Source organism: Equus przewalskii, chromosome 1 (assembly GCF_037783145.1).
Source record: "Equus przewalskii isolate Varuska chromosome 1, EquPr2, whole genome shotgun sequence".
Taxonomy (NCBI): Eukaryota; Metazoa; Chordata; class Mammalia; order Perissodactyla; family Equidae; genus Equus; species Equus przewalskii.
In genome coordinates, this window is record NC_091831.1 from 148,136,236 (window position 1) to 148,158,264 (window position 22,029).

Below are 22,029 nucleotides of genomic sequence, written 5' to 3' on the forward strand. Positions count from 1 at the left end.
TCAAACTCTTGAACTTCTCTCTCCAGACCTCCTCCTTCTTTGGACTTCTCTGTCTTAGTAAATGGCACCACTATCCATCTACTCGAGCTGGGAATCTGGAGTCATTTTTTTTTTTTTTTTATTGAGTTCATCATAGTTTACATCAATGTGAGATTTCAGTTGTACATTATTTTTTGACTGTCATCACATAAGTGCTCCCCTTCACCCCCAGTGTCCCCCCCACCCCCCTTCCCCCGATAACCACTGAACTGTTTTCTTTGTCCCAGTACTTGTTTATATTCCACATGTGAGTGAAATCATCTGGTGTTTGTCTTTCTCCGACTGGCTTATTTTGCTTAGCATAATTCCCTCTAGGTCCTTCCATGTTATTGCAAATGGGATCGTAGGGGAGGAAGACTTTTCCTCTATCCAAAGTGGGTTCGTCTGGCCAGAGAATGAATTAAATTCACATGAGACAAAACAGCAAGAGAAAATTAAACAAAGCTTTATGAGGAACCATGGCCTGGGGCCTTTCTTCCTGAAGGAAGAAAGGGCACCAAAGAAGTGGGGTGCACAGAGTGGTTATATACCCCCAAACAGGGTGTTTCACATAGGATTGAAATGTCCCTCCCACAATAGTCACAAGATTGCACAGCGCTTGATGGACACAGCAGATAGTGGGTCTGCTATCTCAGTGGGCGTAGCAGGAGGCAAGTCTATTGTCTCGAACTGGGTGGTCACAGATGAGCGCAGCAATCAGTTCCTAGCCTAAGGAAAGATGCTTAATCCTGAAAGAAATGCCAATGTTGGGAGGGGGAGGGAAGTCAGTTACAGGGGGTTACCAGACAAGCACAATAAACAAATGCAGATTTAAGTCCTTGCCTTCCCCAATGATTAACAGTTTCTAGAGACAAGGTCATCTCCTTTCTTCTTCCTGGTACAGAGAGGGAGGCACCTTTACAGATGGAGAGTTCCTTTACAATGTAAATGTCTCCTAACAAAGGGCAAGCAAGTTCCACTCCTCAGAGCCTCCTTCCCTGTCCCAATTTATCAAAAGCAATCAGCCTCAAATAATCCTCATGCCAAAGAGACATATCTTGGGGTGGCTATTTCCAGGTCCCCACAGGATGAATTTGTCTTTTTTCCTGACTGAGTAGTATTCCATTGTATGTGTATATATATATATATATATATATTTATATATATATATATATATATATATATATATATATACACACCACATCTTCTTTATCCAGTCATCAGTTGATGGGCACTTGGGTTGCTTCCATGTCTTGGCTATTGTGAATAGTGCTGCAATGAACATAAGGGTGCATATGTTACTTTGGATTGTTGATTTCAAGTTGTTTGGGTGGATTCCCAGTGGTGGGATAGCTGGGTGATATGGTAGTTCTATTTTTAGTTTTTTTGAGGGGTCTCCATACTGTTTTCCATAGTGGCTGCACGAGTTTGCGTTCCCACCAGCAGTGGATGAGGGTTCCCTTCTCTCCACACCCTCTCCAACATTTGTTATTTTTTGTCTTAGTGATTATAGCCATTTTAACAGGCATAAGGTGGTATCTTAGTGTAGTTTTGATTTGCATTTCCCTGATGATTAGTGATGTTGAACGTCTTTTCATGTGTTTATTGGCCATCTGTATATCTTCTTTGGAAAAATGTCTGTTCATCTCCTCTGCTCAGTTTTTGATCAGGTTGTTTGCTTTTTTATTGTTCATTTGTGTAAGTCTGGAGTCATTCTTGATACCTCCCTATCCTCTCACTCCCGCCATCTAGTCTCTCACCAGGTCCTAATGAGTCAACCTCCCTAATAATTTTCGAACCTGTTTACTTATCTCCTTCTCCACCACCACCACTCCAGCCCAAGCCCCCATCAACCTCCATCTGAACAATTAGAGTATCCTGCCAACTGGTCTTCCTGCTTCCAGTCCCTTCTATTCCGATCTGTTGCTTTCCTCCAATCTGTTCTCCTCACAGAAAATGGAATGATCTTGGTACTCCCTTAAACCCTATTGCGCTTTTAATAAGATACTAAGTAGAATTCTTACCCCTTCATTCATGCTTTTTCGTCTGCCAAGAATGTTCTTCCTCCCCTCCTGTTAATCTGGATTACTTTTCCTTTTCCTTCAGAACTCAGCTTAAGTCCCACTTCCTCAGAGAGGCCTGGCCTACTATTCTCTTTCATGGCAGATGGTTCTCTTCCCAGCACTTATTTTGGTTTGCGGTTACGTATTCATTTGGGTGGTTATTTGTCTCATGGCTTGCTCTCTGCTGTAAGGGGAGCAGATCTGGGAGCTCTGAGGAACAGATCTGATCAGTTCACTTCGGTACAGCCCCTTCCAGGGTAACTGGCACAGAGTGGGCCCTCATAAATATTTGCTGAATGAGTGAAGCAGTGGCTACAGAGACCTCCGGAACAACTTGACTTGAGAATCAGGAGACCTGGGGCAGTCACTGCCTCACCCAGGGTCTGATTTTCCTCAAAGGTAAAATGAGGAAGTTGGGCAAGCTTCAGAGGTCAAATGGCCCATGACCTGTTTTTTTAATGGCCCAGGAGCTAAGAATGGTTATTGCATGTTTAAAGGATTGTAAAACAACAACTACAACTCAACAACAAAAACCAAACAACTTGACTTTAAAATCAGCAAAGGACTTGAATTGACATTTCTCCAAAGAAGATATATAAATGGCCAGTAAGTACGTGAAAAAATGCTCAATACCACTAGTCATTAGGGAAATGCAAATCAAATCCACAGTGAGATACCACTTCACACCCACTAGGATGACTATTAAAAGAAAACCCCAGGCTGGCGCCGTGGCCGAGTGGTTAAGTTCGCGCGCTCCGCTGCAGGCGGCCAATTGTTTCGTCGGTTCGAATCCTGGGCGCGGACATGGCACTGCTCATCAAACCATGCTGAGGCAGCCTCCCACATGCCACAACTAGAAGGACCCACAATGAAGAATATACAACTATGTATGGGGGGGCTTAGGGGAGGAATAAAAAAGGAAAAAATAAAAAATCTTTAGAAAACAAAAAAGAAAAAAAAAAAAGAAAAGAAAACCCCAGAAAGTAACAACTGTTAGCGAGGATGTGGAGAAATGGGAACCCTTGTGCATTACTAGTGGTGCAGCTGCTATGGAAAACGTATGGTGATTCCTCAAGAAATTAAACATAGAATTACCGTATGATTCAGCAATTTTGCTTCTGGGTATATACCCAAAAGAAGTGAAAGTGGGGACTCAAACAGACATTTGTACATCTTTGTTCATAGTAGCCTTATTTGCAATAGGCAAAAGGTGGGAACAACCGAAGTGGCCGTCCGCAGCTGAATGAATAAGCGAAATATGGTCTATACATACAGTGGAATTTTTTTTTCCTTTTTGAGGAAGATTAGCCCTGAGCTAACTGCTGCCAATCCTCCTCTTTTTTGTTGAGGAAGCCTGGCCCTGAACTAACATCCATGCCCATCTTCGTCTACTTTATATGTGGGATGCCTACCACAGCATGGCGTGCCAAGCGGTGCTATGTCCACACCCGGGATCCTAACCGGCGAACCCCGTGCTGCCGAGAAGCAGAATGTGCGAACTTAACTGCTGCTCCACCGGGCCAGCCCCATACACAATGGTATATTATTCAGCCTTAAAAAGGAAGGAGATTCTGACAAGTTACAACGTGGATGAAACTTGAAGACATTATACTGAGTGAAATAAACTAGTCACAAAAGGGCAAACATTGTATGATTCCTCTTGTATGAGGTTCCTAAAGTAGTCAGATTCATAGAGACAGAAAGTGGAATGGGGGTTGCCAGGGGCTAGAGGGTGGGAATGGAATGAGGAGTTGGTATTTAATTGATACAGAGTTTCAGTTTTACAAGATAAAAAAGTTCTGGAGATTAATGGTGGTAATTAATGGTGGTACAATAATATGAATGTACCTAATGCCACAGAATGTATACTTAAAAATAGTTAAAACGGTAGATTTTATGTTATGTATGTTTTATGTTACATATATTTTACAATAAAAACAACCAACCAAACCAAAACAAAACAGAAAGAAGCATGCGTGGCAAAGACCATATGTGACCCGCTACAATTTTTACTGTCTGGCCCTTTTCAGAAGAAGTCTGCCTGCGCCTGCTAGAGTTAGGCGCAAGTCCAACTCCACCTTCTGTATGTGGAGCTGCACATGTTTTCCCCTCTTCACAACAAACCTGAGGGGCCCAGAAATGGGCTAAACACCACCATTCATGGGAATTTGGAGAGTCAGCAATTCCCAAAGGTAGACATTTTTGTTCCCCATCCAGCTCTAGGAGACAGGTGGGGCAAGGTGTCATTTTTTGTAAAAGCCTTAAATTGAGGACCTGGGTTTGGTATGGAAGTGCTCCTGGGGAGAGTATCATGCCCCGGGAATCCAGTCCCCTGCTAGAACCTGAAGCAGTGAGCCCTGGATTCTTATGTGTTGTGTGCACATGCTTCTGCACGTGTGCATGCACACATACACACACACACACACTCATGGGACAGGGCAGGGCCCCAGGGCCTACCAAGATGAAGAGTAGGTTGTGGATTAATGCCATTTGCAAATCCTCAAGAGATTATGAGGTAATCTCTGGAATTACCTAGGTGACTGCAGTGCCCTTCTAATCCTTTTCCTGGTTCTGTTCTTGCTCCCTCTTCACTCAGCAGCCAAACTAAGCCTTTAGACTGTAAATCGGATTGTGTCATCTCTGCTCCCACCTCCCCAGTGGCTTCTCATCAGTCTTAGAATGAAACCCAAAGGCTTTTCCTGGCCCATGGGGCCCGCATTACCTCTCTTGCACTTTCCCTACCATTCTCCCCATGTTCACTGTACTCCAGCCCCATCAGTCCTCCTGGGATTTTTTTTTTTTTTTAAAGATTTTATTTTTTCCTTTTTCTCCCCAAAGCTCCCCGGTACATAGTTGTGTATTCTTCGTTGTGGGTCCTTCTAGTTGTGGCATGTGGGATGCCGCCTCAGCGTGGTTTGATGAGCAGTGCCATGTCCGTGCCCAGGATTCGAACCAATGAAACCCTGGGCCACCTGCAGTGGAGTGCGCGAACTTAACTACTCAGCCATGAGGCCAGCCCCCACACTGGGCTTTTATTCAGCCAAACTTTACAGTGTTCTCCCTGCTTCTTGGTGGTTTCCTTTCCCTTTCTCCATGTGTGTTTTAGAGGAAGGGAGAAACATTTCCCACAAACAGCATTTGATTCTATAGACTTATTAAGTGCCTACCGTGTGCCAGCCTCAGAGCCTGGTGCTAGAGATACAAAAGTGAAGAGAGCCGTCCCTGTAAGCTCATCCCATTTTGTTTGTTTCCAGCTTTTCTGTCTCGTGCTCCTGTGGCCCATCGTTTTGAAATGCAGATGTTAAAGCTGATAATTCTAGAAGTTGACATTTTCTAATCAGATGATTTCCTGGAAGGTGTAACTTAGTGTAGAAAATAATAGTTTTTATAACTAATCTTAACAAGTAAGGCCAGGAACTGTTGCTTGTTACATCTACCATGTGTTCAGAATGGATGGAAATCATAATACAGAGCACTGAGCAATGCTGGGAATTGTAAATGTGCCTTTATAATCACCTTTGTACTCATCACCTGTGAGTTAAGACAGTGGACTTTGGAGTCAGACTGCCTAGATACTGGCTCCATGACTTATGTAGTATGTGACCTTTATGCAAATATTTAACCTCTGTGTGCCTTGGCTTCCCTCTCTGCAAAATGGGAATGCTGGCAGTCCCTCCTTGCCAGTGTTGTTGTGGGCTCGATCCAAGTAAAGCTCTTAGCACTGTGCCTGGCGCAGAGTGTGTGCTCACTGCCAGTTATCTCTTGCTGTTGCATTGTCATTCCATCATCCGTACACTGTAAGTGCTCAAGTCAAGTACAGCTGTCCCACAGCTCACGTCCGTGGTTGCCGCGACCCCGACCCCTTCTCGCTCATTCCAGTCCTGACAGACCAGTGCTGATTTATCTGACACCACGCTGGCGATTCTCGACTGAGGCAGCCGTCAGGGTAGAATGGAGGAGGGGAGTCAGATGGAACAAAACTGAGGATCACCAGAGTTCACTGCTTAGTTCAAATCTACGAATGAATGGCGTTTATCACCATGGACAAGGTCCTGGGGGGGCATGGTGGGACTGGTGGGACTTGAGAGCTGAAGAGGATATCGCCTCTGCTTTCTGACGGCTCACACAGTGTAGTAAACAATGAATTCTTAGGTACAGTGAAAGAGGTTCAATAAAAGTATATAAGGAAAATGCTGTAGGGACGAAGAGGAAGACATGATTCATAGGATTGGCAGGATCAGGGAAGACTTCCCTGAGGAGGTGTTTTGTGCAAGGCCTTGAGTGAAGAAATGACTGTATTGCAGCAGAATTAGGAGGGATCTTTGTGGTCACTGACTTTCTTCATTTTGTAGACAGGAGGGTGGAGGTCCAGAGAGGATATGGAACTTGCCCAAGATCAGCCAGTGAGTGAGTGTCGGGCCGGACTGGAGCCCCCGTTTAATATTCTTTCCACCCTGTGCAGCCGATGCTTCTCTCCCTCTCCTGTCTAGAGCAGCCTCCCTTTTCACTGGAAGCCTTTAGAGGGGTATAACTCGCTGTTATCTTAGGAGGTATTACTTGGTGAAGGCAGGTGCTTGAAAGTGCATTTTGATAAACTCTTTCAAGACTCAAATTTTAAGTCTGTTTACCAGAAAAACTACCGTGGAAACTTATTGACATTTTCAGAGAAGGGAGGTTATATTTTATTATTGCTTTAAGGAAAGGGCTATTTTACCTGTATGCTAGCTAATACCTTTATTTAGACTACATATTTCTGTTACGTTCTTTTTTTTTTGAGGAAGATTAGCCCTGAGCTAACTACTGCCAATCCTCCTCTTTTTGCTGAGGAAGACTGGCCCTGAGCTAACATCCATGCCTATCTTCCTCTACTTTATATGTGGGATGCCTACCACAGCATGGCTTTTGCCAAGCAGTGCCATGTCTGCACCCGGGATCCGAACCAGTGAACCCCGGGCCGCCGAGAAGTGGAACATGCGCACTTAACCGCTGTGCCACCGGGCTGGCCCTCTGTTACATTCCTGAGTGTGACACACCAATATGGTTTCTTAGAGATATAAGAAGAGTAGGTTTTTGAGGACAGAGGACAGAGAAAGGCTTGAAGGGAAGGCCTGAGCATGAAGGTGTAGAAGTAAAAGTGCCTGGAGTGACAAGGCATGGGGCATTGCCCAGGGCTTGTGGAGGATGTGGCAGGAGATGAATCTGAGAAACGTGGTGTCTTCAGGCCTCTAGGCCCCAGAGTGGCTGGACTTGATTCTGTGGGCATCTAGGAGCTATTTCAGGATCTGAGGTGGGCTTGACTCAGTCCACAGTCTCCAACAGGAGCCTTTCCCAAAGCCTCTCACCTCCAGACCAGGCGCTGAGGCCTCGAGTTGGGCACTGAGCCTGGTGTCACTTGCCAACAGTTGTTCGTTCACTAAGGGCCTGACCATCGCCGGGTGGGACCAGGAGCCAGGCCTCCCCGTCCTCCCGGTGTCTCTCCGATGGTTAACTCACTCCTGGGTTTGGGTGTCTCTCCGCTGGTTAACTCACTCCTGGGTTTGGGTGTCTGGCTGAAGCTCTGGATTTTTGAAGTTACTTGTCTGCCTGTTAAGTCAGAAGGAATGATTCATTTGTGTTCGTAAGCTGTAAGCTACTCATTAGCATTCAAAACCATACCTCACATTTATATGACACCAAAGTGCTTTCACATAAATTATCTCATTTGATGTGATCTTCAAAACAAGTCTGTGAGGTAGGCAAGGACTATTAGATCCAATTTATAGATGAGAAAACTGAGACTGAGTTTAATTGACTTGCCCAGCATAAGGTGGCTGGGAAATGCAGAACGCCTGCACAAACCCGAATTTTCTACTCCTTTTTCAGCATTTTTTCCATGACCCACATTTTAGGAGCAATTAGGACAACTGCAAGAGAGCCTTGCAGCTCCGTCTGCGACAGACCCAGAGATTTGATTGAGTAAAGCTGCCAACCCAGGTGAACCTGACAGGTAGGAAGCCGGCCTGGACAGCTTGAGGAAAAGCGTTACAATTTGTGTTAAAACTACCAAAATGCAGTTTCCATTTCAGCCGAGGCAGTACTCAGAATATTCCCCATTTGCATAGCTGCCTTCCTTATTTTTGCTGTTCCTGAGTACTAGTCACTTACTATTTTTTTTTAAATTGATTCACTTCTTTTTACTAACATAAATTTGTTTATAAGGGAAATCAGTGCATTAAGGGAAAAAAAAGACATGACTGAGATGTAGGAAGTAAGGAGAGCCCAGAGAGAAGGAGTTCTGCACCTTGGGAGAGTGCAGAGCCTGGGCAGAGAGTGGCTCTGGGGCTGGGAACCGGGTCTCTAGGCATTGACGGTGACAGCAGGCAGTGGGGAGAGGTGAGGGGCAGCCAGACGCAGGGTATCTGACAGATCTGAGGGGTGAGAATCTCCAACCTAGAAGGAAGGCGGGCAAGGATTTTGGCATCGGAGCCTGATATAGGGGTGCTTAGGGTAAGGGTGGGAGGGAGGAGGCAGGGACTGAGAGAAAGGGGTGTCTGAGGAGGAGGAGGAACGTAGACGGAGCTCCAGGTGGGCAACTGGTTTGGGGAAGTGGGCTGAGAAGGAGGGCAGGGCAGAGGTTGAGGCCCAGGAGGGAGTGCTGGGAGGCCTAAAGGTGAGGGGACCCGGGGGTGAGAGCCTGAGGGATGGGAGGAGCTGAAGAGTGACCTCAGAGATGGGCTGAGGATTCAGATCCCAAAGGGTGCATAGGGGCAACATTTGGGGAGAAGTAGGCCAGGCCCTGTGTGCAGGCCCAGTTGGTCCAGGCTACTCAGGTCACTGTCCTGAGTCTGGACCATGGGCATGGTTAACAGACTAGGAGAGATGTTGGTGTGAGGCCGGAGTTCTCCCAGAGTCATCTCAGTACCACCTGCAGGCACCCTGATTGCGCTGAGCCTTAGGAGCAGTCCCCGGTGTCTGTAGTGACCAGGCATTTGGGGATTTCTCTGTACTGCTGTGGCATTGTGGGCCACAGGCTGTAAGGAATGACAGTGACCAATCTTTGAAGCAGAGGGAGTTGTGGATAAGTGCCCAGAGCTCTGTGGTTTGCTTCCTGCTGTGCCATTGGGCAGTCACATACCCTCTGGTGTTCTGGCTCCTGCAGGGATGGGGCGCTGTCTGCCTCCCTCAGGCTTGGGGAGAATTACTGCCTGCGCCGAGATTACTGACTGTTCCCATTCCTGGAAGCGGTCCTGGTAATGGCATCCTAGCTGATTGACTGGGAGGGTTGGTGCATTTAGTGCTTCTTGTCACATAGAGCAGCCTCCCTGTGTGTCGTCTGTATCCGAGTCCGACCTGTGAGTCTAGCTTTTGAGAACTGGGCCTAATTACTTGTAACACTTACTTACCTGGCCTCAAGTTTTATTTTAAGAGAGGACAACAGCCTTTTAAAAAAGTAATGATCTCTTCTTTGTAGGGCACCGTTCTTTTAAGTTAATGATGGGCTATTTTATGTTTATTGGCCCCTTTAGCACCTTGCTTTTTTGGGTGACTCATGAGTTCATTTCCCTCAAGAGGTGAAACTGGAGGCAGGTGGATTGTCAGAGGCCCTGCTGTGTGCCTGGCACAACACCCAGTGAGATGGCGGGGAACCCAGCTTCCAGCCCCCTTCCCTGCTCTGGGCTCAGGTTGCTGCGAGCGGCAGAACCAGTTATGGAACCTCCAGGAAGGGCTGGGTGGTTGCGGCTCATGACTCATTCTTCCCCTCTGTGATGTGGGCTCTGGGGGGATGATATATAGTTCTCATGGTGGTTTTCTTGGCAGTCCGCTGTAGTGATTTCTTCCCTTTACCAGACTCGGTTTCTCAAGAGGAGGTGTTAGCAGGTAGAAGGGGAAATTGTGAAATAGTGGTAAGGTCTCCTAGGATCCAGACAGCACCACTGCCTGCTGCTCCTCAGTGGGCCTCAAGTAACTGACATAGTTGAGGTTTCCTACTGTGTTTTGGTTGCGAATGAATGAATCTTTGCCACTTTCATTCAATAGGTATTTATTGTGTGCCTGCTAAGTGCCAGGTGCTGTTCGTGTACTGTTCTGGGCCCTGGGGATAAGCAAAACTCCTTGCCCCTGAAAGCACATTCCCTGTATTTGTAAGGGGAACCCCCATAATACCTGTATGCTCTCATTTAAGGTGTAATTGTAACCAGTTTATCTGTTTTTCCAGACCATACCAGAAAAGAAACAGCAGGTTAGAAAGCACCTCTAGGGAAGTGCCAGAATCTGGTCCTGTCTAGTAGAGGCTGACTGGGGAAGAGAGAAAAAGCCCAGAAAAAGTAGAATTTAAGATCATCGCTCCCTGAGGAAGCATAGGAAATGCCTGACTCTTTGCCTTGAGTATCACCTGTATGTGTTGTAGTGTTGAGTAGGTTATGTTCCGGATGATGATCCCGAGACCTGGAAGACAGATTGAACTCAAGCAGTGTCCTAGGATGGAGAAGCGGGGGAGCGAGGCAGTAACATTTTAGGAAGATGTCAGGAGAAAGACCACACTTCTGCAAACGGGAGTTTCAAGTCCTCGTGGGTCTTCTGTTGATCTGAGATCTTTGTTGTGCTGACGCTGGGCCTTGGAGACAGCCTGGTCTTCTGAAAAACCATGGTCCTGGCTGGGGGCATTGGATGGGAATCCCCTCAGCTGTCACCTAGCTCCTCTCTGTGAAGTCTCAGGAGATGCAAATGAATGTTTCCAAGTGCTAAGGAGATGGGCGTTAGGGGAAACCTATAGGTCAAGAAGGAAAGCTGCAGGTGTTAAGACAATCCAGGAGCCTTTGGCAGCTTGCTGTGGGCACTTCACCTGCCTAAGTGGTCCCAGCACCTGAGACTCAGTTTCTTGGAGGAGCTGCCAACACCGATGCCTGGCTTAGGCAGTCCTGTCTTTATCCCACATCATTATACGCAGGGCCCCTCCATTTCTTTGTTCTTCTGAGAGTTCCTCTTCCTAACTCTATCATAGTTAGGAAAACTATTGTTGCATCTTCTTGAATCCAGCCTCTTGAGCTGCTAATAAGGTAGAATTATTTCATAATCAACGATATTGACACCAGAAGCTTTTCAATGGCCTGCCATAGGAGAGTTGTGTTTACGTGATGAGAAATTCTTCAGACAGCAGTCACTCCAGGAGGGCTGGGCAAAGCTGGGAATCCAGTTTGTAACACAAGACACGAAACTTCAGGCCAACTGGTTCGAAGTCAAAACTGACCTTCCAGGCTAAAACCCAGGAATGGGCCCTGCCCGGGGCAGGCTTAGGAGCTAAAGATAGTAGTAACTAGTTAATCAGGACGGACACACTTGACCAGCATTCTTAGGCTGGCTGAGTTTTGGTTCACAGCTGCTCTGGAAGGTCTCAGGCTACCTACCTGTGCCCTCGACACTTTGAATGAGGGTATTTCAGAGCCCCTGGAGGCTACCAAGGATAGAACTTTATAGAATTGCTCCCCAGCAGACTGGAAACCAGCCCCAGCCACTGCAAGAATTCAGATTGGGCTGAGCTGGGCCCGCTGTGGGCCACATCCATCCCTGGAGTTCCTGTCAGGTTGGCATCATACTGGGCTAGTGTCACAATTTACCTCCCTCCCAGGAGTGGATCAGTGAGGGGTTTGGAACTTACATCGAGTGCTAGTTTTTGTCAGGTACTTCACTTGGGTTATTTTCTTTAATCCTCACAGCAGCCTCTGTGTAGGGGATGCTTCCTTCACGTTGCGACTGAGGAACCTAAGGCTGAGTGAGATTCAGTAATTTGCCCAAGGTCATGCTAGCACCATGTGGAAATTCAAAATTTGAAAACACATCTAGAACCTTCTTTCAGTGAACCATGCTTCCTCCTAGCTTAGAATAGTAGATAGAGGCTAAACATCCCTGTTTTTTTTTGTAGAGATGCAGGTGACATGTGTTATTATATTAGTTTCACGTATACAACATAATGATTCAATATATATATATTGTAAAATGATCACCACAATAAGTCTAGTTAACATCCATCACCACACATAGTAGCAAAATTTTTTTTCTTGTGATAAGAACTTTTAAGGTCTACTTTCTTAGCAACTTTCAAATATGCAATACTTATTATTACCTCTAGTTACCATGCATACGTTACATCCCCATGACTGACTTATTTTAGAAGTATATGTCATGGAAATTTGTGCCTTGACCTCCTTCACCCATTTCATCCCCCTGCCCCTCCTCACCACCCGCCACCGGCAACCACCAGTCTGTTCTCTGTATTTGTTAGTTCAATTTTGGTGGTGGTTGTTTAGATTCCACGTATAAGTGAAATCACACAGTATTTGCTTTTGTCTGACTCATTTCACTCAGCATAATGCCCTCAAGGTCATCCATGTTGTCACAAATGGCAAAATTTCCTTCTTTTTTATGGCTAGATAATATTTCCTTGTGTATATCTACTGTTCTTTATCCATTCATCCATCGATGGGCACTTAGGTTGCTTCCATGCCTTTGCTATTGTAAATGACGTTGCAGTGAACATGGGGGTGCATACATCCTTTTGAGTTAGTGTTTTCGTTTCCTTCTGATAAATACCCAAAAGTGGAATTGCTGGATCATATGGTAGTTCTATTTTTAATTTTTTGAGCAACCACCTCTGTACTGTTTTCCTTTGTGGCTGTACCAGTTTACATTCTCACCAACACTGCACAGGGTTTGTTCCCTTTTCTCCACAGCCTCGCCAACACTCGTTATTTCTTGTCTTTTTGATGCTAGCCATTCTAACAGGTGTGAGCTGATATATCTCATTGTGGTTTTGATGGGCGTTTCCCTGATGATTAGTGATGTTGAACATCTTTTCGTGTACCTGTTGGCCATCTGGATGTATTATTTGGAAAAATGTCTATTCAGATCCTCTGGCCATTTTTAAATCAAATTGTTGTGGGTTTTTTTTTTTTGCTATTGAGTTGTGTGAGTTCTTTATGTATTTTGGATATGAACCCTTTGTCAGATATATGATTTGCAAATATTTTCTCCCATTCTGTAGGTTATCTTTTCATTTTGTTGATTGTTTTCTTTGCTGTGCAGAAGCTTTTTAGTTTGATGTAGTCCCTCTTGTTTATTTTTGCTTTTGTTGCTTTTGTTTTTGGTGTCAAATCTAAAAAATCATCGCCAAGACCAATGTCAAGGAGCTTACCACCTTTATTTCCTTCTAGGAATTTGGGGTTTTTTTGCTGAGGAAGATTAACCCTAAGCTAACATCTTTGCCAGTCCTCCTCCACTTTATGTGTGGGTCTCCACCACAGCATGGCTGACAAGTGGTGTAGATCTGCGCCTGGAGTCTGAACCCATGAATCTGGGCCACCATATGGAGCGCACTGAACTTAACAACTACACCATGGGGCCGGCCCCTCCTTCGAGGAGTTTTATAAGGTTTCAAGTCTTAAATTCAAGTCTTTAACCTATTTTGTGTTAATTGTTGTGTATGGTGTAAGATAGTGGTCCAGTTTCATTCTTTTTTTTTTTTTTTAAAGATTGGCACCTGAGGTAATGTCTGTTGCCAATATGTATTTTTCCTTCTCCTTCTCCCCAAAGCCCCCCAGTATATACCCAGCACATAGTTGTATGTTCTAGTTGTGGGTCCTTCTAGTTGTGCAATGTGAGATGCTGCCTCAGCATGGCCTGATGAGCAGTGCCATGTCCGCGCCCAGAATCCGAACCAGTGAAACCTGGGCTGCCAAAGCGGAGCACGGGAACTTAACCACTCTGCCACGAGGCCAACCCTAGTTCCATTCTTTTGCATAGTGCTGTCCAATTTCCCTAACACCATTTATTGAAGAGACTGTCCTTCCCCCATTGTATATTCTTGGCTCCTTTGTTGTAAATTAATTGACAATATATGCATGGGTTTATTCCTTGCCCCTCTATTCTATTCCATTGATCTGTGTATCTGTTGTTGTGCTAATACCATTCTGTTTTGATTATGATAGCTTTGTAATATAGTTTGAAATCAGGAAGTGTGATGCCTCCAGCTTTGTTCCTCTTTCTCAGAATCACTCTACCTATTCAGAGTTTTTTGTGGTTCCATGCAAATTTTAGGATTGTTTTCTCTATTTCTGTGAAAAATGCCTTTGGAATTTTTTTTTTTTTTTTGAGGAAGATTAGCCCTGAGCTAACATCTGCTGCCATTCCTCCTCTTTTTGCTGAGGAAGACTGGCCCTGAGCTAACATCCGTGCCCATCTTCCTCCACTTTATACGTGGGACGTCTGCCACAGCATGGCTTGCCAAGTAGTACCATGTCCGCACCTGGGATCTGAATCAGTGAACCCCGGGCCACCAAAGTGGAACGTGTGTACTTAACCGCTGCGCCACTAGGCTGGCCCCTGCATGTTTTTTTATTTGAATATAGTTTCAGTATCATAATTAACCCCTCATTATGTCATAGTTTCCTCATTTATAAAATGAGGATAATAGTTTTTACCTCATAGGGATGTTTTAAGGGTTAAATAAGTTATTGGATATAAAGCACTTCAAACAGAGTGTAGCACACAGTGAGCATTATATAAGAGCTGGTAGGGGCCGGCCCAGAGGCGCACGTTCCACTTTGGCAGCCCAGGGTTCGCCAGTTCAGATCCCACGTGCGAACATGGCACCACTTGGCAAGCCATGCTGTGGTAGGCGTCCCACATGTAAAGTAGAGGAAGATGGGCATGGATGTTACTGCAGGGGCAGTGTTCCTCAGCAAATAAAAAAAAGGAAAAAAAAAGAGGAGCATTGGCAGCAGATGTTAGCCCAGGGCTAATCTTCCTCAAAAAACCCCCAAAACCTGGCTATATAAGTGCTAGTTACTATTTTTTGGAATGTAAATGCTACTGACCTTATTATAAATAATGCTATAAATAAACAGCAGTATTTATAAATATTGTATGAAGTTTTAAATATTTCTTTAGAATAGACCTTTTTTTTATAGAGGAGGATTGGCCCTAAGCTGACATCCGTTGCCAATCTTCCTCCTTTTTTCTTCTTTTTCCCCCTCAAAGCCCCAGTACATAGTTGTGTATAGTTGTAAATTCTTCTGGTTCTTCTATGTGACCCACCGCCACACCATGGCTACTGACAGACGAGAGTGGTGTGGTTCCACGCCCAGGAACCAAACCCGGGCCGCCAAAGTGGAGCATGCCGAACTTTAACTGCTAGGCCATCAGGGCTGGCTGTAGAACAGACTCTTGCAAGAGGCCTTGCTGGATCAAAGGGTCTGCACTTTTCAAAGCCTCCTGATATGAACTGCCAGATTGCTTTCCAGAATCATTGTGTCATATTCACCACAAAGCCACCAACATTAAACACCATCCTGTTCTTCCTTGTTGTCCATCAATAGGTGAAAAGGGACTTAATTTGTGTGTGTGAGGTTGAACATTTTCTTGTTATTAATCATTTATATTCTATAAATTGTCTCTTCATGTTCTTTCTGTATTTCCTTGTAGTTTGTTTTTTTTGGCATGAGTTCTTTTTATAATGAGGATTGTGTTGTCTGTTATATTTCATGCAGATAACTCCCTCAGTTTTCATTTTCCCTGTCTTTTAATTTTGTCCAATTTTTTTTTGATGAGGAAGATTGCCCCTAAGCTAAGATCTGTTGCCAATCTTCCTCTTTTTTCTTGAGGAAGATTGTTGCTGAGCTAACGTCTGTGCCAGTCTTCCTCTATTTTTGTATGTAGGATACCACCACAGCATGGCTTGATGAGCGGTATGTGGGTCCACACCGGGGATCCGAACCTGCGAACCTGCGGCTGACGAAGCAGAGCACACAAACTTAACTGCTATGCCACAGGCTGGCCCTATTATTTTTGAGTTAGAGAAATTTAAAATTTTTCATTGTAGATCCATTCATTTTGTGTATGTGTGCCTGCATGTGTGCACATGTGTGTGTGATTTCTTCCCTGGCTTTAATGCTTAGGAATTTCTTTCCCATCCTAAAGGCAGACTAATGGTCCCAATGCTTTCTTTCTTTTAGGTTCTTTTAATTTTGTTTTTTATATTTAGTTTTTGATCTGTCTGGAATTATTTTGGTATATGATTTGAGATGATGATAGAACTTTTTTTTCACTCGGTGTAATAAATTTTAATAATACTTTTTACCATATATTGAATTTTTACATTTATTACTGTATGAGCCAACCTTATATGTTCCTAATATTAATCTTGCCTTTGTGCTTTATGATACGCTTTCCTAGCTGACAGAGAACATCGAGGTTCAAGTTCTTTGGGCTTGGAGACCCCAAAAGCCTCCTCTCGTGAGCTCAGAAGGCTGTGCACGTCTGGCCCTGCTCGTGTGCACCCTGGGGTTTTCCCTTCTGATCGTTCTGCTCTGTCTTTCATGAAGCACATGTACATTATGAGTCACATGAATTTTCTTATGTTTTCAGTACCCTTGCCTGAGTTAAGTTCATCATTCTTTCTTCTTTGTTTCCTTCTCTTCTCGGCCCGGTTAGCGTTTCTTTGCCTGTATGTGTGCTCTCATTCCCTGGCATTTCTTCATCCCAAGTCTGTGAGTGAAAACCTGTTTGTATGAATTTATTCTTTTTCTAGTTTTCTTCCATTACTTTTCTTTGGTTGAAGTTTTTTAATTAACCAAAATATCCTTTGACAAAAATATTTTTACTTCTATGTTTTATTGCAACCATGTCTCTCTTTTTTCATGTCCTTTTTTGTTCTCAGCACCTTTTCCCCATTAAAGCAAAGCTTTTACATTTCTCCTCTCAGAAGAAGTACTGCTCATCTTTCAGACCCAGCTCAGATACTGCCTCCTCTGGGAAGCCTTCAGAGCTCATATTAGTCACCATCTTCTCTGTGTTTTCATTATTTTTTTTTTCCTCCCCAAAGCCCCATATCATATACATGGTTGTATATAATTGTAAGTTGTTCTAGTTCTTCAATGTGAGCTGCCGCCACAGCATGGCAACTGACAGACAGGTGGTTTGGTTCCGTGACCAGGAAGTGAACCTGGGCTGCCGAAGTGGTGAGCGCTGAACTTTAACCACTGGGCCATCAGGGCTGGCTCTGTGTTTTCATTCTTATGGACCATGTTATGGCATCTCACACACCGTGACTGTAATGTAATTCATTGTTTTCATGGCCATCTTCCTTGCTAAGAGCGTCCTTCCTCTTCAGTGTCAAGGAAATGCCTGATTTTTCTCTATATCCCCAGCTCCAGCTCAGCCCTTGTATGTCCTAGATGTTCCATCAGTGGATCCAGCAGGTGGGGTAGATTCAGGGCTGTACTGGAGGGTTCTCAGAGAGGTCTCCTTCTACCCTTAGATGTACCTCCCTGGGAATGAATAGCATCCTCACCTTGACTTTCTAGCCTCACCTCTCTCCCTACTAGTATCCAGCCAGTGCATGAAACTGATAACGTTTCCCTATTGGATCTTGAAACACAGAATGGTCAGCCCTTTACACCTTTAAAGGGTGGTTTGGAACTTGAGGCCCATAGCAGGCCTTGAGGGAATGGGGGTCCAGGATTCATCAAGCTGATTGGGGCAGTGGTGTTTGGTTGTAGATGTTGGGAGTGTGGGAGGCTAGAGGAGTGGGGGTAAGCTGGGGTCCACCCAGACGGAGTGAGGTTACCTAGGTCTGCGTAGTTGCACTGCTGCTTCAAATAAAATCTGCTGAGACGGTTATGGACATTTGTCAAAGGAACACATTCTGGAAGGAGAATTGATAAGGAAGCAAGTTAATATGTACAGATTAATTTCCCATTATTACATAATTAATTTTTTTCACTTTGAACAATTTTGTTTCCTTATTTAAGTAAAAAAGCAATTTTTTGATATAGAACATCTAAAGTGAATTATAAACCACAAAACAATATTTAATATCATTCCTTTAGAATAAAATCCATAAAGCATCCTCTCAAAAGAAAAAAAAAGAAAACAAAGAATGTACTACCACCCAGGCTACCGCATGCTCCTTTTATCCCTCTTGCCCCCTCTCTCTCTTTTATTGTCCCTCTTTGATTTACGAAAAAGAACATATAACACTTTAGAGAGCCCCGCGAGACCAGAGAAACCCTAGTCCACGGAATCCCTGACACCAGTAGGGCGCCCTGCTGCTCCTGGTCCCGAGGAAGGTCATTCCCAGGGGGCGCTGTGGGGTGAGGCAAGAGGCACCCCGCCTCTGTCTGCTTCTCACCCGCCTCAGAGAGGTGGACACGGGGTCGGAGAGAGAGGTGGGGGTAGAGAGGCTGAAACAAACCCCGGAAGACTCCTGAGTGTCACACTGATCAAGGAGGAAGGTTTAGGAGGACGCCCACCATCCAGTTAACGTTGGAACCTGGACGAGAGGGTGGGGGAAATGGGGAAAGAACATTAGCTTTCGAACTTTCTCTTTATATATTTTTGGATTGTTTCACTTATTGAAAAAACAAAAGACCTTAAAATATAAAGAATATGTAGTAAAGGCTAGACTTAAAATAAAATAGAAATGAGGTCGGGGTCACCATGGGGGTGGCAAAAGGAAGAGAAAGGGAGAAAAGGGAAATGCAGAGGGGCCTGAAGAGTAAAGGTGATGTTTCTAATGTAAGCTTATTTGTAAAACTATCACCTCCACTTCTCTTAGTATTTTTCTAATAGTGAAAACGGAGCTAGATTTTGTTGTTGTTCTTTTTCAGTGGTGAAAGCCAGGTTGGGGTGGGGAGGCAAGCAGGTGGGCCAGGTGAGCACAGCTGGGCGATTGGAAGGTGGGAGGGCCAGGAAGCACTTCTGCACCCTGGCTGCTCAAGGCCGGTCCTGTGAGTGGTACTCCCTCTGGCTCTGGAGCTGATGGGCTGATGGAGGTGTGGTGCTGGCCATGGCCCAGCAGGTGGCAGCACACCCCAGAGGTCCTGGGCTAGGAGCTGCTGGCCCTCCTTGGCCATGGAGGTGGTAGTGGAACCAGGCACCCACCCACAGGCCCTACCCTGGTGCTGCTGGCTGCTTGCCTCTGAAGGTCCTTGTTTCACACACTGTGGATAGAAGTATTTATTGGTTCCCTCTGAGAAGCCTGGATAGCCAGTCTGCTTGGCTGCTCGTGGAAGTTCTGGGTACAGAGGCTCCTCCTGCCAGGAGGTTTGAGCAGCAGATGAGGTGTGCAGGCGGAAGTGAAGGCAAGGCCTCAGGAAGCAGAGGGCAGATCCTGGGATTTTGAGCTCTGCTTTCCCTTAAAACAGCTGGGTTGGTAATATGTGAAAGAGAATATTGGTACCTATGTTGGTTTATTTTTCTGATCTAAGAAGTAATACTTTTTTTCTTTTTTAAGATTCTGTTTTTCCTTTTTCTCCCCAAAGCCCCCTGGTAGCTAGTTGTATATTTCTTTTTAGTTGTAGGTCCTTCTAGTTGTAGCATGTGGGACGCCACCTCAGCATGGCCTGGTGTGCAGTGCCATGTCTGCGCCCAGGATCCGAACCGGCAAAACCCTGGGCCGCTGAGACGGAGCGGGCGAACTTAACCACTCGGCCACGGGGCCGGCCCCACCTCTGTTAAATTTCTTACGATTACTTTGAGAAAAAAGAAAACAAAGGCTCTGCACTGGTTTGACTATCTCTAACTATTTATGTTTCTTTTATTTATTTGTTTATTTTAAACCCCAAAATGATCATATTGTATATACTGTTCTAAGCCTTGTTTTTTTCACACACTATACCTTGAAGATTTTTTTTTCATTGAGGTATAATTGACCTATAGCATTGTATTAATTTCAGGTGTACAATATGAAGATTCCATATTTGTATAGATTGTGAACTGATCGCTACAAGAAGTCTAGTTGACTTCCGTCACCGCACACAGTTACAGAATTTTATTTTTTTATTTCTTGTGATAAGGATTTGAAGATCTTTCTAGTCATCACATATAGACTTCTGTCTATCATAATTTTTTCACTGGATCTCCCTGTTGATGGAGATTTTGGATGGTTCCAGTTGGGGGCTGATATAAACAGTGTTACAGTGGACATCCTTGTGTGTTTATTTTGGCATACTTCTACAAGTCCAAATTCTTACAAGTGAGTCAAAGGGAAAATTTTAAAATTTGATGGCTAAATTTTCCTCTAGAAAGGTTGCCCCGCTTTACACGCCCAAGAAGAACGTGTGAGGGTGTCTGTTCCCATGTGGCCGTAGAGAAACCTGCCCCTGCCAGGAGCCCTTGGACATCCTAGGTGGTAGGATTGGGCTGTGGACAGGAAGTGGGCCCAGCGCCCCTGCTGTGGGACAGCAGCCACCTCCCTCCGTGGCCTTTACCTCCTCAACTGCAAATGTCCTCGGTGGTTGTGAAGTGACTGTTGCACTGTGGGAGCCAGCAGCCTGTCTTCTAGTGATGGGGAACACTCCCTCGATTTCCCTTATCGCTTCAGCAAGGCTTTCCTGTCTGCCTGTGGATGAGAGAGTGATTAACCACATCTTCTGACTCTTCCAGGTGAAGAAGGCATATAGGCAGAAGGCCCTCTCCTGCCACCCAGACAAAAATCCGGATAATCCCAGGGCAGGTGAGAGTCTTAGGCATGGGAAGAAGGAGACCCGCTCGCCTGGGTGTGGTGTTTCCCCATCTCTGCTCCCGTGTGAGTGCTGTGCAGCACCGATGCGCGCAGCCTGGTGCTGGGCCCCACAGCTGCACTTTGCACCTTAGGGGCCTCTGGTCAGTTGCTGATGTGCACACCTTTCTTTGCTCGTCCTTCATCTGCTGATGTCAGCTTTTCTGCCAGCCTTTGGCTTCTTTGAGGTGCTTTGTTGAGGGAGCACACCATCACCAAGTCTAACTATTTTTCTTTTCTCTCTTTTTTGATCCTTATGTTTAGCTGAACTCTTCCACCAGCTTTCTCAGGCCTTGGAGGTGTTGACTGATGCTGCAGCCAGGGTGAGCACATCCTCCTCTATCTGAATCGTCCCCCAGGGTAGAGACCACTGTGGCACTTCCCCCTCCGTCTTCTATACCCTGCCATGTGGCACAGTCCTTGCCGTCCCAGCCCGGAGACCCAGTCACCAGGCTGCTTCCCGACGGCTCTGGGGCTGGGTGGCGGGACCAGGAAGATGCCTGGGCTCTGTGCTTCTCTGGCTGAGTGCTCCTTGGCGTTCCTTTCTCCCACCAGGCTGCGTACGACAAGGTCAGGAAAGCCAAGAAGCAGGCAGCAGAGAGGACCCAGAAACTTGATGAGAGAAGGAAGAAAGTGAAACTTGGTAGGTGACGTCGTGGTGCTGGGTGGCCTGCGGCTTCCCGGGGCCATTCCCACGCAGCTCCCTCACCTGTCTTCCTGGAGCTTCAGTTCCAGCTACTCAGCTTTTTTTGCTCAGCTCTAGGCAGAACCCTGTTCTTAGGGGTGGATCCCAAAGGACACCCTTAGAAATAATAACAGTGACTAGATTTACTATTAGCTAAGCATTGTGACAGATGTTTTACTGTCTCCTTTAATTATCACAACCATCCAAGGAGTGGGTATTACTAAACCCATTTTTTATAGACAAAGAAGCTAAGGCACCAAAAGGATAAGAACTTGCTGGCGCTGGGACGTAAAGCCGCGCAGTGTGAGCGGGACCAGTGTTCTCAGTCACTGTGCCGTCCTGGTGACTCCTCCCAGCCTCATTTCTGCACAGAGCTTTCACTCTGAGAAGTCCCCTCGGAAAGATCCAGAGAAGTCTAGGCATTCTTTTTTTATAAAAATAGCTTTATTGAGCTATATTTTGTATATCATAATATCCACCCATTTCAAGTGTACAATTCAAGAATTTTTAGTAAATTTACCAAATGGTGCACCTACGACTATAAATCGATTTTAGAATATTTCCATCACCCTAGTAAGATTGTTCCAGGCATTCTTTACTTGATTTTTCTCCCCTTCTTCTCACCTATTTGATATCTGTATATTTAATATGTGCATATGCCATCCCAGTACATCCATCTGTCTATCAAAAACAAACAAACAACCTTGGACGTTCTAGGCAAGTAAAGTGCA

At 45.2% G+C, this 22,029-nt stretch overlaps 1 protein-coding gene across 1 annotated transcript in view; it reads left to right on the plus strand.

Annotated features, from left to right (window-relative positions):
- Positions 1-22,029, plus strand: part of DNAJC17 (DnaJ heat shock protein family (Hsp40) member C17) — a 34,424-nt gene that overhangs the window by 3,217 nt on the left and 9,178 nt on the right. The window contains exons 2-4 of the mRNA XM_070584178.1: positions 20,499-20,568; positions 20,878-20,936; positions 21,169-21,256. Of these exons, the coding sequence (XP_070440279.1) occupies positions 20,499-20,568; positions 20,878-20,936; positions 21,169-21,256 (217 nt within the window). The remainder of the gene's footprint in view (positions 1-20,498; positions 20,569-20,877; positions 20,937-21,168; positions 21,257-22,029) is intronic.